Source organism: Boleophthalmus pectinirostris, unplaced genomic scaffold (assembly GCF_026225935.1).
Source record: "Boleophthalmus pectinirostris isolate CB_2022bp ecotype Guang Dong unplaced genomic scaffold, ASM2622593v1 HiC_scaffold_9, whole genome shotgun sequence".
Taxonomy (NCBI): domain Eukaryota; kingdom Metazoa; phylum Chordata; class Actinopteri; order Gobiiformes; family Gobiidae; genus Boleophthalmus; species Boleophthalmus pectinirostris.
The window spans coordinates 18123794-18141931 of NW_026571541.1; the positions used below are offsets into that span (position 1 = coordinate 18123794).

An 18138-nucleotide genomic window follows, 5' to 3' on the forward strand; every position below is an offset into this window, starting at 1 on the left:
AGGGAGAAAGACATGGGGAAAAGTCTGAGACACTTGGTCATTTAATTAAACCTAAATTGGCACTCATCTCCATCTCTCTTTAAGGAGTGTTTTGAAACATAAAGTTTAATGTTTGCCAGATGACAGACTTAAGGGGTTTACATAACAAAAGATAGTAAAGTTAAAAAAGACCTTTATGGAATGTATTTGTCTAATGATATAATTTAAGGTCCTACATTACTGCATAACTGCCTTTTGTGAGCTTTAAGCCATGTTATAATGTTGTTACCTTCTCAAAAATACACCTAAAGTTGTGTTTTCTTTCATTCACACATGTCTTAGTAACCATTTATCATTAGTCTGTCTATATATCTCCAAAGCTCAAAATGCTCTATTCCACCTTGTGATCTCATGAAGCTGTTAACAGCTAATTTTAACATTTGTTCATTCATTTTGTTCTGTAGAAATCGTCAATTCCAGGTCTGAAATTATCAAAACGATTCTAGTGAAGGTGTATGGAGTTTTAAAACAAAGTGGAGCACTTCCTGTACTACAACATGACATTACAGGGTGGAACAGAGCATTTTTAGTTTCAGAGAAGAAATCTGTTTAAATATCCAGGGTTTGTGTGTTAAACATGTGTGAATGAAACAAAACACAACTCTGTATGTGTGTGATGAGGAAACAGCGTCATAACAAAGTTCAGAAAATAGGCTAGTATGGGCTCTTTAAGTTTTGTACATGTACTACTCTGAGTGGAGTCTTACACAGTCATGAAAATTGTTGATTGTTTGAATGAATACTTGTATAGAGTGAGTTGGCATAGCTGCCCTGGGGCAGACTGTCAGGAGTGAGGCTGTTAATCTGCGCCATCAGCTTCATCAGCCCCTCTGACCACCATCAAAACTCACACACACACCATATCCATATTAGACAATGTGAGTGAAGTGTCTTGCCTATGGACACAATGACAGTTTCCACTAGAACCACTACTGCCCCAGTATGGCTCCTGGTATTCCCAGTGGTCTCTCATCCAAATACTGACCTGGCCCAGCCTTGCTTACCTGCTTAATATCTTTCAAGATAAAGCATTTAAAAGCAGGTACGGCCACATGTCTTTCTATGACAGAATAGTGAGCAGGTCAGGTTGGTCGTACATCTGCTCAGTCCTTTAACATATGTCACTGTTGTTCTTGGTTCAGAGTCAGTAATCGGCCAACGTTTTCACACGTGCTGCTCAGAGCTCACCTCCGTCATCTCAGTATCTTCTATAGACAAGACCTTTTTATATGTGCTTTTCACTCCCATATGGAGACGCTCAAATTTAAATATATTTAATTTAAAATCTATATCAAAGTTGAAACATGGAGAAGAAAATTTGTCCAAAAACAAGTTCCTTAGTTCATTGTTTGGATATTGGGTATTGGAGTTGTGACAGATGCTTTCTATTAAACTTTGCTTTGTTTACCACATGGGAGCAGCAGCACACAGCCAGTCAGCTCAAATAAAGTGTGTCTTGTCTCAGTATCTCTGCCTCTCCTGCTCTTTCCCACTCGCACCAATCCTCTTATAGGGCCGACCCTCTCCAGCCACTGCCCCTCGGCCTCTTAATCCCATTAACGTAAACAGAGGTATCCAACAAGAGCAGCAGCCTGTACAAGTTTTCATATAACGTCTACAAGGATGTGTGGCAAAAAGACGATTAAGGAGTTAGTTACTAATGTAGTTTGAATCATGCCTTGCAGGGAGAGGTATCAGGTCTGTCAGAATGTGTATAATGTTTCACCGGATCTAGTCCTCACTGTGTCAGACATATTCAGGAGAAACACAGAGAAAAACTTGAAAATGTCATTAAATATAAACATTTTAGTTTAGGTGCGTTGCTCTTTGTTGTTTAGTACCCTAAAGAGCTTTGAGGAGCTTATAGTTTTTAAAGGTAAGAGAATGGCGAAAAGCATGCTCACGTAGCAACAAGAACCCCTGTTTTTCAAGGCCCAAAATTCTGTTTGGTGAGAAACTGCATGGGCAAGCGCAGCAGAGGTATAGAAACCTCCCCCTAGTGGTGCAAATTGGTAATACAGGAAACGGGTGGGCACTTTTCTAATTTCCTTATCCATTTTGTCATATTGCCAATAAGACTGAGATGAAAAGAGTGTGTATTTCAACAAAGAACCCACAAATACCCCCGCTGTCCAATCTCGTATCTAATTTTCTGTTGTCAAACTTCTATCGACCAGTGTCCCTTCAGCAATGATTAGCTAATGGACAGGAAATTATTGCAGATTAGGTCTCATCACTTGGAGCTAATTATAGCTCAGACAGTTGTGTGAGTGCAGACAGAGGAAGTGACCTGTTTGGGCAGATAGTGTGTCCACTCGATCAGATTACATGCTGTATGTTACACGGGCTGTCAGACGTCATACATGGTTTGAATAGTTTAAGTATCATATAGAATGAATCAATTCTAATGGACTTTTTTCTACATTCCAGAGCACTCCTTTGGACCTGATTGACACAGGGAAGGGGTTGAAGTTCCAAGCAGAGCGCCCCCATCTGGTCAGTCTGGGAAGTGGACGCCTGAGCACAGCTATCACTCTGCTGCCACTGCCTGAAGGTATAGACAAAAGTTAAAGACTAAGACATTATTGTATTTATTTATTATATAGTGATTTTTTTTTTCTATCTTCTTCCAGGTCGAACTACGCTAGGCCATGGTCCGATGGACATTGCCATCCAGGGCCCTGGGGTGGCAGCGCAACACTGCTTCATTGAGAACAGGTCTGGGGTGATCACACTGCATCCCTGTGGCAACCTCTGCTCTATGGATGGGCTGCAGGTCAAACAGCCCGTACGCCTCTCTCAAGGTAAGAACAAATACTGTGTGAGAAATCTTATAGTCTTATTCTGTATATATAAATGGACATAGCTAACCCGCCAGCCGCTGTGTTCGAAATAGGAAGTGAGCATGGGGGCACTTCCAGCTGAATTGAAAATCTCTCTGTAACTGCTGTAGTGAGCCTCATCATTTTGGTAGTAAAATGATCATATTAACCCACTCTACCTGATCCTGCTGTTTGTATTTCACTATTTTGTCTGTAAATTAATCCCTATTCCTAATATAAGCTATATTTGACTGGAAGCAAATGCTATGATTGATGTCACACTCTCTTAGTTCACTTTGTACCACTAGTGCCTCCACTCAATTTAATTTCTCTCCAGCGACTAGGTCAGGATTCAGAATACACTAGACAGTTTGCAAAAACCCTGGAAGTGCGATTTTGAGCAACAGCCAATCAGTGAAGAGCCATATATTCTGTGTTAGCAATGATTTCCGAGATTGAGGATTTAAAGCTGGAATAAAGAGAATGTTTGGTGAATTTTATCAAGGGGAAATACGTTATTGCCCTTCTTCCTACAGGATTTGGGAAAAGCTTAATATACCAGTTAGCCCCGTTAGCGGCGCATTACATACGTCACATCCAAATAGCAATGATGAAAAAGTACCCGCCTACTGTCGAGCAAACAAATTCTAACACTGCAAGGTCAGATGGTTTCTACGAAGTGAAACCGGCTGATAAATCAGGCTAGTAACTTACTGCTTAAAATATAAGAGTTCACATTTTAGGGTAATTCAATGGACTCCTTATTGTAAATAATTAGGGTGTGTTGCTTTCAGAAAACTGAAATATATTTTATTCTGAATGGCACTGGTGTGACATTCATGTTTTATCTGTGTGGATATGTTTCTTCTTTCATGATCTCACTGTTTTGTGCCTTCACTGCACTTCCTTACAGTAAACTACAGATCAGCGCAATACATTTTTGCCGACTTAATGGAAATGAGCCAGAAGGTCTGTTGCTTAAAATGCACAGTCTGAGCTTTTAACCAAGGATCGATAGAAGAACCGTTTAGGGTCTCTGTGTTAATGAGTTAACTCTGTGCATTTGCCATGTTCAGGCATGAGCACCACTGTAGATACTGAAGGAAAAGCAAGAACAGAATTGATTTTTACCCTGTTCAGATCCACAGGCGTTCAGAGCACAGGCCGTGGAGAGAATGCTACTGAATGTATTTATGTTAGAAATGCATAAAAAAAAACCCCAAATCTACGTGTAGTAGAGATTGGGCAGTTGGTCTTTTTGTTAGATTTTCCATGTACTTGTTTGTGCTCAATCATTTATTTACTGTTCAAAATAACATGTGCTGTGTTGAGTTTACCCATGAAACAGAGTGTGAGGTGAATGTTTATCAGTCTGCCTCACCTATTTCCATCACTGTTTTCTATTGTTTCTAAAGCATCTTTGAGTGTCCAAAAGCGCTACTCGCATCTATCTATAATTTTCCATGAAGAAAACATTTTTTCTTTTTTTAGGATTGAACTATGACATATGTAGATCTTTATTTAACATTTTTTGGCTTCAGATAATCACAACTTAGTACAGGTAGCGATAGGGGTTAGGTGAAAACGCAACATTTCTGAGCACTTAAGTTTCAAATGCAGAACCATAGAACTGCTCAAACATACATGAATCACTCACACAAAACTGCAACTTGATGAGGGAACATTATAGCATTTAATATTGCATATATATGTCCTTTAATGAGTAATTTCACTAGCCTAAGTAAACCTAACTACTTACTTTGGGCTCTCCTAACAAAGATCTGGGTTTATATTTCGTAGCTAGAAGAATAGACCTCCATCAAACTTCACTGTGACGTGCATGCACTGTTGGGCTTGTGTGTTGCCTTGTCTATCGTTCGGTATTCAGACCAGGTCCTGGCCTATAGGTAACCTGAGTTGGGGCTATTTTTACTGCCCTCTCTACCCCAGACGGGTCCAACTTTAGCCCCGCGGAGGGTTTCAAGTGGAAGAAGAATGAATGAGAGGGTAAAACAGAGTTCACTGTCAGGAAAAGTTATACCGCGGTTTGGGATGAGCTCAAGAGGTTGTGAAAGATGCAGTTTGTTTACACTTTTGTAGAGTGAATGTGATTTTAGAACAGGAAGTAATCTAGACTTGGTAACACCCATATGAGTAATACTTGACATTACCTGCTTATGTGACTAAGTATGTATGCAGGCCTATATGTTATGCTACCTCCTCTATCCATCTAAAAATATATGGTACTGATGGCTTGACTTGTCAGCACAGGCAATTTATAGTCAGCCATGCAATGCTACAGATTTGAATTGTTAAAGGTTACAACTGTGTTTTACAAGCATTTAGTGTTAATCTTTTGTAGTCATGGAGGTGCAATGGGGAATTCCAACTAAACACATGTAGAAACAAAGCTAATTCTAAAGATTCACTTTCTCAGATGGTGAAATAAATGAAATGATTTTGTAACTGAAGCAATAACCAAGGATTATGTTTGTCAACAAGTTGCAAAGTTAGCCCAGAGTTAAGATGTGATCACTTCTATTTGTTCTATACCACTATAGATTGTACATAGGTTACTATATGTTCCTTTTAAATCATTTTCTAGGCGTATTGCAAGTCAAAGCCAATTAAATGGGACGTACACTAGAGGATTTATGAGTGAGGTGAATGTGGCTCTAGGGAACAATATAAGCTCTTTAATGTATAATTGTAGCCTTCAAACAACACAGTACCTTTAATCTTTAACACAGTCATAAATGTGGGGTGAGGAAAAACTCCACAAATGAATGCCGCCTGTACAGTTTTAATTTAATTGAATTTTTTTTCTGGGAACCAATAAATAATACATATATTTAAACAATATTGGAACTTATAATTTTGCCTTTGAATGACTGGCTTCATATTACATTTTTAGAGTACATTTTAACTCTATTTGATTGTTGAACTATTTTAAAGGGCTCATATTCTATTTTATAATCTATGTTATGATCTTTTCTCATCATAAATACACATGGAGTTGTGTTTTTGTTTCATTCACACATATTGAACACACAGTTACATATTTAGGCTGAGTTCTTCTCTCTAACTGAAAACTTTATGTTCCACCTTGTGATGTCATGTGGTAAAATAGGAAATGCATCACTGTGTTTTTAAATTCCATACATCTTCATTGGAATCATTTGTATAATCTCAGCCATCAAATTGACAATCTCTGCTAAAGAAGAAGTCAAAGGTAGCTGCTAACTTGAAAACTTCAGCTTCATGACATCAGGAGGTGGAGCATTTTGAACTTGTGAGATGTAGACAGATTAATAATGCAGGATTACGCAAACATGTGTGAATAAACCACAACTCTAGGAATGGTTTTGATGAGATAACCTTCTAGCATCATTTAAAGCTCACAATTTTGTGTAATATAGGACCTTTAATTACCTTTTATTCAGGAGTTAGCCCTTATAAAACATTCTTGCCATACAATGTGCTATGAAGATTTGGGTAATATATTGTGGCTCAAATTGTAAAAACTGAGGTGTAAATATCTCATTAGCTCCAACAGACAGTGCCAATAATCCATCTTATACCATTTAAAATAAACCTTTAAACAACAATAATTTATTAAAGTCATGGTCACATTTTCCAGCGACCCTAATGCTTTCACTTCTGCCAATAAATCAATATTATCGATCACAATTCAGTTATATTCTTCCTGGTCTATTGTTAAGTGACAGACGCGTGACTCGTTACCAGCTCTCCCCAGAGACTGCTGCTTGGATCCCGGGTCTTTCTCTCGCGTTTATACCCCCCCTCGGCACCGCTCTGACTCAGGATCTCCGCCACCTTTTGCTCCTCCTCCTCCCTCTTCTCCCTTCTCCCCTCTGACAACCCAGAATTTCCCTGCGCCCTGGTTAGAGATGACTGCGCACCAGCTGTGAGTGCGCGGAGGAGGCTGTAGCATTATAGTTATAAAGACAAACTAAATAGAGAGAAGCAGTGGACTATGTGTTTAAACTTGCGCACTTTTTGAATGAAACTGGACATTACCAAGTCGCCATTGGAGGAGTTTTAACCAGAAGCGAAGCGAGCACTCATTCACTCACAGCATTTACATATCTGGAGAACATCGCGGAGTCTATGGTCTTCTAGGATTATCATAACAAAAGCTATTGGGGACAAAACCCTACTATTATCGTTGCCTTTTTACAAAATATCGCCTGAAACGGAGAGAAACACGTGGCTGTATTTTTAAAGGAGCAGATACAATGAAAACAGCGAAGAGGAGAGGTCCCACTCGGTGCTTGTAAAGTAAGTTGGTAAAGTTAATGTCATTACTTTGGTGATGAATTGTAATTGGTTAGCTTTGGTCAGTGGTGATGTTAATCAGAAGGGTAAACGGTTTATTACGCATTCCAAGCAGTTCAATGGAGTAATTTGAGGTCCTCTCCCTTAGTTTTAAAGTTGTGTTTCGCTTTCCAGGGCTTGTAATTTGTTGTAGCGGGCGCTTGGTGCTAATTTAACGGCAGTGTAACCTTATCCCCGACGCCGGTTGTGTGCGTCAAAACGCATTGGATAGGCTACTGGGTTCGTCCGCAACCCACGCGTATTTACCGTGTTTCCAGTGATGCAAAAGTTACAAAATGTGGCAAGTGGGCAAACAAAGCCACGAGATATCAAAGAAATAAACACATGTCTCAGATTCGTGTGTTTATGGACCTCACAATAGGCAAACTTAACCTGTAATTTTGGGTTAGAACTCTCATGAAGAATATCAGCATTATTGTTATAAAACTAGTTTCTAACAGTTATTAACCTTGTCCAATTTCTATACATGTTTATAATAGCAGAAATATACAGTCTAATGCTCCCTGCTATCATAGAGTTAAAGTCTGGATGTGAAAAATGGATACCTTATGTCATAACCCATAATTACGCCATCAAAAAGAGTAAAGAATGCAGAAAAACTCAGGGTACAAGCAATTCCTATTTTTAGTGTTACAATTACTCTGTGACTATGATGATTTTAAAGATAAGGTAAATTAAAAAAGCACAACATTTGTCCTAACTTGATCAATAGTACTAAAGATCATTTGTACAAAAATCAATACTGAAATAATACATACTTGGGACAAAATTGGACCTGAATAGAGTAGTCATGAATGAGGATTCCACAGAAAGTATAGCTTTTCTCATGTTGAAAAAGGTATCCTATTGTCTCTCAAAGTAGTGCTTATTTATTATGTATGCATCGACCCTTTCCCTTAGAATCGTAAAGTTTGACATTTTAGTATTGTGAAAACACTATCTGTCACACATAACTATTGACACCTGCTGTAATGCTGCTGTCTTCGCGCCTGACTTCCCCTAACCTCCATGTGAGTCCCTTTAATAGACACAAACATATACGTGTCTGCAGTTACCCCTAGATACCCCCCTGGATACCCACTTGGATACCCCACTGTATACCCACGATCCAGCTTGGCATGACCAGACCGCGCTGTGTCTGTCTACTGTTACACTGCTATTCCTGTCTCTGAACCAGGCTGGAGGCTTTACTTAGAGTTAAACAGCATTTTCCCAAACAACTCCCAAGTCTATTGTGTCCATTTAATTAGTTGCATATTATATTAGTGATTTCTAATGTATTACTGATGCATATCTATCCATTTTATTTGGGAATGGCACATGAAGCATGCTGTGCTCTTTTGTGGGTTGTTTTTTAAGTTGCTAATTAGTCCTCTGTAATTTGTTATAGTTTAGGTTAGTTTATTTTGCTAACTCTGGTGCATTTGTTAATTCATGCACGGTACATTGCGTAACACACTCTAACAAGAAGGTATCAGGTTCGGCTCCCGAGCTGTCTGGGCCTTTTTTCTTAGTGTGCATGCGTCTCTTTATGTCTGGGTGAGTTTCCTCTGGGTCTCCCCCCATCAACCCAAAATGTGCTCAATAAGTAAAATCTTCCAGCTAACTCATGACATGTACCCATTATAGTGCCCACTATTCCTGACAAGTTGCCCCTGTCAAATGTGGAGGACAAATTTTCCTACAGGAAGTGTCAGGGAGAATAAAGTGTAGTGCACCTTAAAGGGCCTGTATTATGCTATTTTCTGATCTATGTCATAATGTTGTTTTCTCATAGTTTTGTTTCATTTGTATCTCATTTAACCCAATAACCCTGCATACAAGTTCTTCTCTCAAATGGAAAAACACTCTGTTCCACCTTGTGATGTCATTTTGAGATATAAGCAGACTAATAATAAAGGATTACTCAAAAATGTGTGAATGAAACAAAACACAACTCCAGGTATGGTTTTGATGAGATAACAATGTTCTAACTTGGCTTAAAGCTCACAAGATTCAGTTTTGTGTAATTTTGGACCTTTAAATACCCCATCAGTTTTCAGTGTACTTCTGACTGATGATTTCACTGTACTGCATAGTCATATTTTCCAAAAGCTGCTCTCCCATCCTCTGCATCTGTTGGCCATGACACATTGCATTGACCCTTTAGAGAAATGAGGATGTGGAGGCCCTTTGTAAACAGAGTTGTGGCTGCTGTGCGTATGATGGGCTCCCAGGGGCCCGAGCACAGGTCAGAGCTGCGCATCTCTGAGACAGCGGGGGGCAGTTTGTAGCAGGGGAGGTGGGAACAGCTGGTGTACAGACGCATGGTTCCTGTATGTTGTCAGTGACACTTTGTGTGAGCGAACATCCTTAAGACAAGAGCAGGTCAAGGCGCTGTCAGGGCTCAGATGAGACAGACTGTGGCTACCAAAAATAAATATGGGGCTCCAAGACACATTTGAACTATGGTTACCAATACAGAATATCTGGAAATTCTCCTCAAAAGTGGACAAAAGTTAAAAGCTAAATAATATGGTTTGATTTATACATCATATACTCTACAGATCCTAAATGGACATGTTTCTTCTATTAAAATCACAGCACTTGCTAATTCACTCCTTGCCAGATTATATGCATCTATAAGAGGAAGAGGAAGAGGAGAGAGGAAAGAGGGAGTAGAGTGTAGAGACATTCTGTAAACAGTTAATAGAAATAACATCGCAAATCAAAATTCAAATTCAAAATTATTATCAACGATTATTTGCTAACAATAGTAAAATACCATATCACTTTTAAATGAGTGCCATCAGGTTCTCTAAATAAATTTTTTCTTCAAGTTTCTATTTTTTTTAGCTATTGTATTGTTTTAGTATTGTCTTGTCTTGTTTCCTTTTTTTTTAAATGGAGCAAAATTTATATAAGCTTCAATGTACAAATTTATGCTGGCTTCTCAACATACACTACCTGTCAAAAGTTTTAGAACACCACACTTTTTCCAGTTTTTGCTGTTTACTGTTGACCAAAAGGTATTCTAAACTTTTGACTCATGAAAGTGCCACACCTTTTTTTTTTTTTTTTTTATATAATAGAAATCAAATATTCTTCTGAAAGTTCTTCCCAGGTCTGTTGCAGAAGTTCCCATAAATGTGTGGCACTTGTAGGTTGCTTGGCTTTTACTCTTCTGCCCCGTTTATCCCAAAACCAGATTGATGAGGTTTAAGTCTGGAGACTGAGCTGGTCACTTCATCTTTTCAAGTTTGCCATCTTATTCTTTTTTCCTGAGGTTTTTGCAGCACTTGGACTTGTGTTTTGTTATCGTTTAATTTTTATTTTTTTTTTACCTCTGGCTGTTCAGTATTTACCTTTGCGCCATTTCAAGCTCTTCATTGAACTTGAATTGCAATAAATAACAGGAAAAATTAGGGTGTTCTAAAACTTATAGTATACCAATAGTGTATTTGAAACCTTTATATTGATTTTACATATGATTCAAAGATACCCATACATTCAAACCACCACTTGTAGATCACTTGACTTCTTCATACACCCGCGCTGCTGCAACCATCTGCCTGTGTCCATGTGTCGCAGCAGGACAGTGGCTGTGACAAAGGCGGCGCTCTGTGGGGAGGTGTGGAGGGGGAACATCTGCTCGGATGTCCCACAACTAGCCACCAACGTATTTATTGTGATGGGCATCCACAGGAGAGCAGCTGACAGTCTACTTCAAAGTGCAATTGGTCTGTGTAGCTCTTAGGAATACTAAATGGCCCATATTACACTAGTTTCTGATCTATGTCATAATATTCCCTCATCAAGAACATACCTGGAGTTGTGTTTTGTTTAATTTGCGCATGTTTAACACACAAATCCTGAAAGTTTAGGCTGACTTTGTCTCTCAGGAAACAGAAAACACGCTGTTCCACTTTGTGATGTACCAATGTAACCAACCAAAGTGCCAATCTCTTCTGAACAAGAGGTAAAATGTAGTTGTTAACTTGAAAACTTCCACTACATGACATCCCAAGGTAGAGCAGAACATTTTGAGCTTTGGAGGTATAAACACACTAATAATAAGGGGTTACTTAAACATGTGTGAACGAAACAATAAACAACTCCAGGTATGTTTTTGAGGAGGTAACAACATTCTAACATGCCTTAAAGGTCACAAGAATAAATTTTGTGTAACATAGGAACTTTAAGTAGTCTTTATAGAAGCGTGAAGAGAAAGCTGTATTTGCTGGCTCGGTATCACTTTGAATTAGCAAGAATCCACTGCTAAATGCCACAAAGGCTTACTGCTGGCGTCATACTGGTTTAAACATGTGATCTGTTATTTCCAAGTCATTTTTTCCAACCTGTATTTGCGCAGACCGTCTCCCACATGACAGAGATGAGTTCAAATCCCACCTCCTCCTTCACCACACTAGACCTTTATCTGTTTGACTGGAACAAACTCAAGTCATTGATTAACTGGGGAGGGGGGTTTCCTCTTTGGCCTTTGCAGCACAGGCTGTAAACCATCGTGTCTCCATAGCAACTGCCCCATGTGTTTGTGGGCATGCTTTTGTCCTCTGCTCTGCACCACTCCAGTGACGTCACACATTCACTCTTCAGTCTTTTTGTTTTGCAGTAAACAGTAAAAGTTTTTGCCTCATAAAATAGTTGAAAAGTTTGCCGTGGACAGACTGAGGAGAATAGTCGCTGGTTCATAAAGATGGCTTTGTGCTGGTTGTCTGTTGTTCCAAAGTTTTTAAAGGGCTTAAAGTGTGCAGCTGTCAACATAGAGTGGTAACTTAAATGAGTAAAGCTATACATTTTTGAGCTTTATTTCCAAAAATAATTGTTCCCTCCATCATGTATTGAACTATAAGTTGATTAGCCTGATTCAACAGCCAGTTTCACTTCGTAGAAACCGTCTGACCTTGCAGAGTTAGAATTCGTTTGCCTGACGGTAGGCGGATATTTTTTTTCATTTAACCAATCGCTGCTGTTTGGTCGTGACGTATGTAATGTGCTGCTAACGGAGCTAACTGGTATATTAAGCTTTTCCCAAATCCCGTAGGAAGAAGGGCAATAACATTTTTCCCCTTGAAAAAATTGACTGAACTATTCACTATTCTCTTTGTTCCAGCTTTAAATCCTTGATCTTGGGAATTGTTGCCAGAACAGAATATATGGCTCTTCGCTGATTGGCTGGTGCCCAGACTCGCACTTCCGGGAATTTGTATTTATTTTTTTTTATCTTACCATACAATACCACCATACAATACCGACATAATTTACTTAGGACTTTAAAACTTTAAATACAATATAATTGAGTACAACACAAATCATTTAATAAATACAAGTTTTAATGTAATGATTGATATCTACAATAATGTAATCAACTGTCTTTTTCATATCCTCCATAGCATCCCCATCAACCTTCTGTACTATCCATATTTTCAGCTTCCTGTTAACATTTTGAGGACTTTTTCCCATTCACAAGATATAATATTTAGTTTAAATTGTTAATTGTTGTGGCAACTATTCTAATCATTCTGAAACCCATGGATAACTCATCACCCAAAGCTGTGTATATTTTCTGACCATTATTTTATTACCAAACCAAACTAACTCATCAGTATTCTCACTCCACTGAAGTAATTCCAGTCAAACTTCTCATAGACCTCCTCCTGAGGGTAAAGTACTTGTGGTTGAGGCAAAGGCAGTGGAAAGACTTATCTTGGTCACAGAAAAACTGCAGTCATGTTATTAAAGGGACGGGGAATATTTGCTGCTCCAATGCATTTTTAATGGGGTGAGTGGAACTGGGTTTACCACATGGACCTAAAAGCCACTGCAGCCTGGAGGAATATGTGGCATTAGCTCTGATTGGACCAAACCAGATCTCCCCATAGGGTTCATGCTGATCGGTTGTGCTAGGGCTGGCATTAAGTTGATAGTATTGTCTTTTCATGATAGACTCTCGGTACCTGAGAAATGTCAATTGTTGTAGCCAAATGTAAAACCCAATTTCCAAAAGGTTGAACGCAGTGTAAACCTCTATAATAGTAATAACACAGGTTACACCTTTTCAAAATGTTCTTTAAAAAAATATTTCAAATCCATTTATGTGTGAGTTAAAGGTCCTGTATTACACAAAAATAAGTTAGAATGTTGTTACCACATCAAACACATACCTGGAGCTGTGTTTTGATTTATTCACAAATGTTTGAGTAATCCTGCATTATTAGTCTGTCACATTTCCAAAGCTCAAAATGCTCTGCTCCACTGTGATGTCAATAAGTGGTGGTTTTCAAGTCAATAGCAACTTTTAACCTTTTGTTCTAGAAATGGGTGATTCCAGGGCTGAAAGTATGACTCTAGTGAAGGTGCGTAGAGTTAAAAAACCCAGTATAGCACTTTCTGTATTACCACATGACAGGTAATAAGGAGGAACAGGTATTTTCAGTTTGAAGGAAGAACTCAGCCTATATGCAGGATTTGTGTGTTAATTAAACATGTCTGAATGAAACAAAACACAACTCCAGGTATGTCTGAAATGAGGAAACAGCATTATAACATCAGAAAAAGTGTAATCTGGGCCCTTAAAACTTTCCTAATTTTGATGCCTACTTGCTAACTACACAGGAAACTTAATGTAATTTAATATATATTAGCTGAGTATGTCTTCATGCAATATTCTAATGCTCTACTGCAGTCCACTTTATCATGTCAATGTTAAATGCAAAGTTAAAATGTCAGTGATTGGATCCAAGAAGGGCCCATTTTGTAAATTGCTGACTTCACTTTAGTCTCTATAGATTTTGACCTTCACTAAAGTACATGTCCTTGTCTATATAGTGTGCTCCATAATCCACTTACTGTATGAGTTATTAGAAAATGGACCTGGACTGTCCTTCTGACTCAGGTTGACTCTGTGTTCTGAGTGCTATGAGAAAAAAAACCCACATGTTCTTATATTTAGTATTCCACACGGATGGGATATGGGCAGTTCTGTGTGGAATTTGCATGTTCTTCACTTATTGAAGGTGTTCTGGCTGTTGTTAAATGACCCCTCTGGGATGAATAAAGTTATACTGATTGGCTAATTGTTCTTGAAATTTTATCCACCAAGTTAAAGGAAATACTACTATTTATTAAGAATGCAATGATTAATTTGGATAATTGTGACTAGACTAGACAATAACCACTCTCTCCATCTGGACTATACAAACTCTAAAACGCATGGTAAAAGATGTTTTATGGCAAAATTAATACACATAATATTCTCTGTTTAGAAGCCTTCAATCACCAAAATTGTAATAATATCAATGTATAATAGAAATAATTATTTATATAATACTAGTGTTACTAAAACAAAACGTACATTTTCTTAAAGTATAATATAACTTTAGGATAGGTATGTTTTTAGTTAGTGCTCATTTTATCTCCCATCTTCAGTTGTTTTTGGTGAAATGAAGCTGCTCTTTAGGCAGTTGCCGTAGTAACAGAAGAGCACTCAGGTTGATGAAGTGGTGATTGGACCCGATCGTCCCAAGTTCAGAAGTATAATCTCTCACAACATTCAGAAGCCAATCTGATTAACCCAGCACGCACGCACGCATGCACACACACGCACACACACACACACACACACACCGTCCAGGGCACTATACGGCCACTGACACTGCCCTGGTCTGAGACTGTTTAATAGCTCTGGATCATTTGACATAACCTGCATTTTTTTCCTCATATTGATTCAGTTTTATTTTGTGTTAAATAAAAATGGCTTTCAATATGAATCCTAAACTTATTCCTAAATTTAGTGAGATATACTTAATCATTGCGATTTAACACAAACAATAGTAAAATTTCTAACAATTTCTGAACACGTGCTTTTAGGTGTTTTCTTTTTTTCAATTTTGAAATTATACAAAATGAAACCAAGAAAAAAAAAACAAGCAAACAAAAAAATACTCCCTCAACTCACCGCTCTTTGCACAGTTATACACAAACTTTTACTCGATATAAATCTTGATTCAGTTAAATGCACAGCTACTATACTTTCTGTAGACTTACACTGATATATTTATTGTATTTTTGGTGAAAATATCTAGTTTCTTTCTTCCCAGATGGTTTAAGTCTTGGAGAGTCTTGTGCCATTTGTAAACTGCTGATAGTTGGAAAAATCGTCTCCCTGAAGATACCGCTGTGTTTTATAAAAAATAGTGCCAGCGTGGTCATACCAGATGTGGACCAGAGATTTGAATTGGGCACAGCGCAAAAAGAAAATATGTTTTATTTGGAAAGGTGTTACTTGATGTCCAACAGAATATGAACATATGAACTCAGCCAGTTACAGCAGATTCGTAGATATCATATTTTGTGTTTTGTTCTATACCCAGTGGAAAGGTAATTGGATACTTTAACCTCATGCTTTCCCTCAATCAGTGATGAGTTAAACACTACTCTGAGGAAAGCTGCTGTAGAGTTTACTTGGTTTCCAGAATTTTTTTTTACATTTTGTAAATGTCATTTGAACTAATCACACACTGACTTGAGTGTTTCCAACTCTTGTTGTGTTTCATACTTTGCACGACCAGAGTCATTGTCAAGAATTAGTGTCTGTTTTTATTTAAATGATCTAAAAGTAGACCACTAATTTCATTAATATAGAACCCCAAAATCGACAAAATTAGGTTATGCAACTATCAAAATGTGCCTCTGTGGTCACTCATTTCTTATGCATAGTCCCTATTCATTAACACACCAACCAAAAGTGACAACACTACAATAAAATAGTTCCAATATCCAGTTAGGCCACACTGTCTTCTTGCCTATATTCTTTAAAAAGCATAAAAAACAGTTGCGCATGTCTAGTTACCTCCTCTGACCTTAAGGAGCTGCTGTCTCCTGTTTTGCTCTAAAAGCAGAACAGCATCAGTCTTAGGTTCAAAAGGGCTCTCTTGAGTATGGAGAGAGGTCATGCTGTGGTTCACCTTTCCCGTCAAACGGATAACCAGCTCCTGCATCATTCTGCCATAGGGACCTGTAGTCTCTGGAGGTACAGCTGGGTTACCTCAAACACAGGAGAAGTCTCAGAATGTGTGGTTAATAGTGCTGTTTGGGTTCTTACCTTATTTCCTAGATTTGTTATTTAACAGGATTATGTCAAATCAAGATATAGGGAAAGATGAAGAATGGGCTAAGAAAGAAAAGAACTACACAACAATGGTTTTGTTAAATATTTTCTTACTTTGCGATTAATTTGGTGGATTATTGTTCGTTTTATGATACATGGTTGACTACAGTTCTCCTCTCATATAGAGTGCGATTGTTAATGGTGCATCGCAAGCAGAGGTTGCCAATATTATTTAATATTTTTAGAATCATTGTAATGGAGATATTATGGCAGTTCACAAGAAATGTGCTAAACAAATGCATAAACAAGTACATATCAAGATTGAGATTCAAATACTGTACAAACATTAATGGATAACAGAGGAGTATTTTATTGTGTCTAACCACAAATGCCAAAATATCTCTTTTTACTCTTATCTTGACACTGCCAATGTGTTTTCAGCACAGCTCGTTTAGGTGTCTGTTACACCAGTCTATATTTGCATATCTCTTAAACAACCACTGCAATTTTATTTTTCCTATATCTCCAATTTATCAAGAGGGAAACAGGGAAAAAAATGTTTTTTCCTGATGAAAATTCATACATTTTATCGTGCTGTTTTCTAATGTTATTTTCATCAAGGGTTGTAACTACGTGGACAGCAAATTGTTTTTACTATATAATTCAAACTCCATCGATTTCTATCCGTCAAGTGCTTATTCAAATGCCACAGCTTCCCTTAGTATCGATCACAAACACGCTCCACTCACTCCATACATTGTACTTTCACTAAATAACCTTTCAGACTGTAGCAGCAAAATGAATCACTGCAGTTTTCCTGTGTCAACACCGTGTGGGCCTTGTATAATGAAATATACTTTGATTTATGCTCCCCTGGTGCTCCACCTTCACCTCTCTGTCTATGATGCATGGCCTGTTTAGTGCATCCCCTGCTTCCTAAATGTCCCGTAGACATAGATAAATACTACGGACCATACACACTATTAATCCACCAATAGTACCGCTTACGTGTAAATGCTCCCTGAAGCGTGGCCTTCGCCGTGTGAGAATCCATCAAGATAACTAGCTCAATGAGATCTGGTAATGGTTGCATTGATGAGTTCTAATTGCCACCCAGAGACAGCCTGTAATGGACTTTAGCTGCAAAGGCCTAAGCAGATGGACCAATGATAGAAATATTGCATCTTCAGAGGGCTGCACCAGTACTGACAGCATGAAGCCTGGTTAGCTTTGGTTCTTGTTTGTAAGTGAAATGTAGGAAATTCTCTCTGAATACATAACACTGTGTAGATTAGAGGAAGACCTTATGTTGAGACTTGTACGGTTGTGGTCCTGGTTTGAAGTCAGTTTAGTCTTGACCTAGACATAGTTTGGTTATATTCTAGTCCTGGTTTAGTCCTGGTCTATTTTACATTTAGATTTAGCTTTTGTCCAATTGGATAGTGTTCATTTTGATGTAGTGAAAGTGCAAATATGAACTCATTATGCAGTATGGACCATCTGGTAATAATTTAGATGATTGGTGATGATGAGTAACAAGATTTATGGTGTAATTAGTGGGAATTTGAGAAAAAAACTAAAACAAACAACAACATTTATAATCATATGTCAAATTGTATTCTCTTGCAGTGAATAGTTTTACATAGATGCTTGTTAGCTGTTGGTTGGAATGACTATGTTTTTCAAAAATCTTTTAAAGGTCCTTATTACAGAACATTAGGCAAAGTAGTACATCTCCATAGTGACAAAGAAGTAGCAGATCCTCCACTAGAGAAGTTACATGGTGCAGCTTTAAATGTCACTTGTCGA

The 18138-nt window shown here is 38.1% G+C and overlaps 1 protein-coding gene across 11 annotated transcripts in view; it reads left to right on the forward strand.

The window, feature by feature from the left end:
* Window positions 1-18138, forward strand: part of phldb1b (pleckstrin homology-like domain, family B, member 1b) — a 97179-nt gene that overhangs the window by 29210 nt on the left and 49831 nt on the right. For 10 of the 11 annotated variants that reach the window (XM_055166803.1, XM_055166805.1, XM_055166802.1 and 7 more), the window contains exons 3-4: window positions 2470-2593; window positions 2673-2843. In XM_055166803.1, coding sequence (XP_055022778.1) covers window positions 2470-2593; window positions 2673-2843 — 295 coding nt within the window. Of the gene's footprint in view, window positions 1-2469; window positions 2594-2672; window positions 2844-6772; window positions 7164-18138 lie in introns of those variants that run through there. The other variant, XM_055166811.1, reaches the window with a different exon arrangement.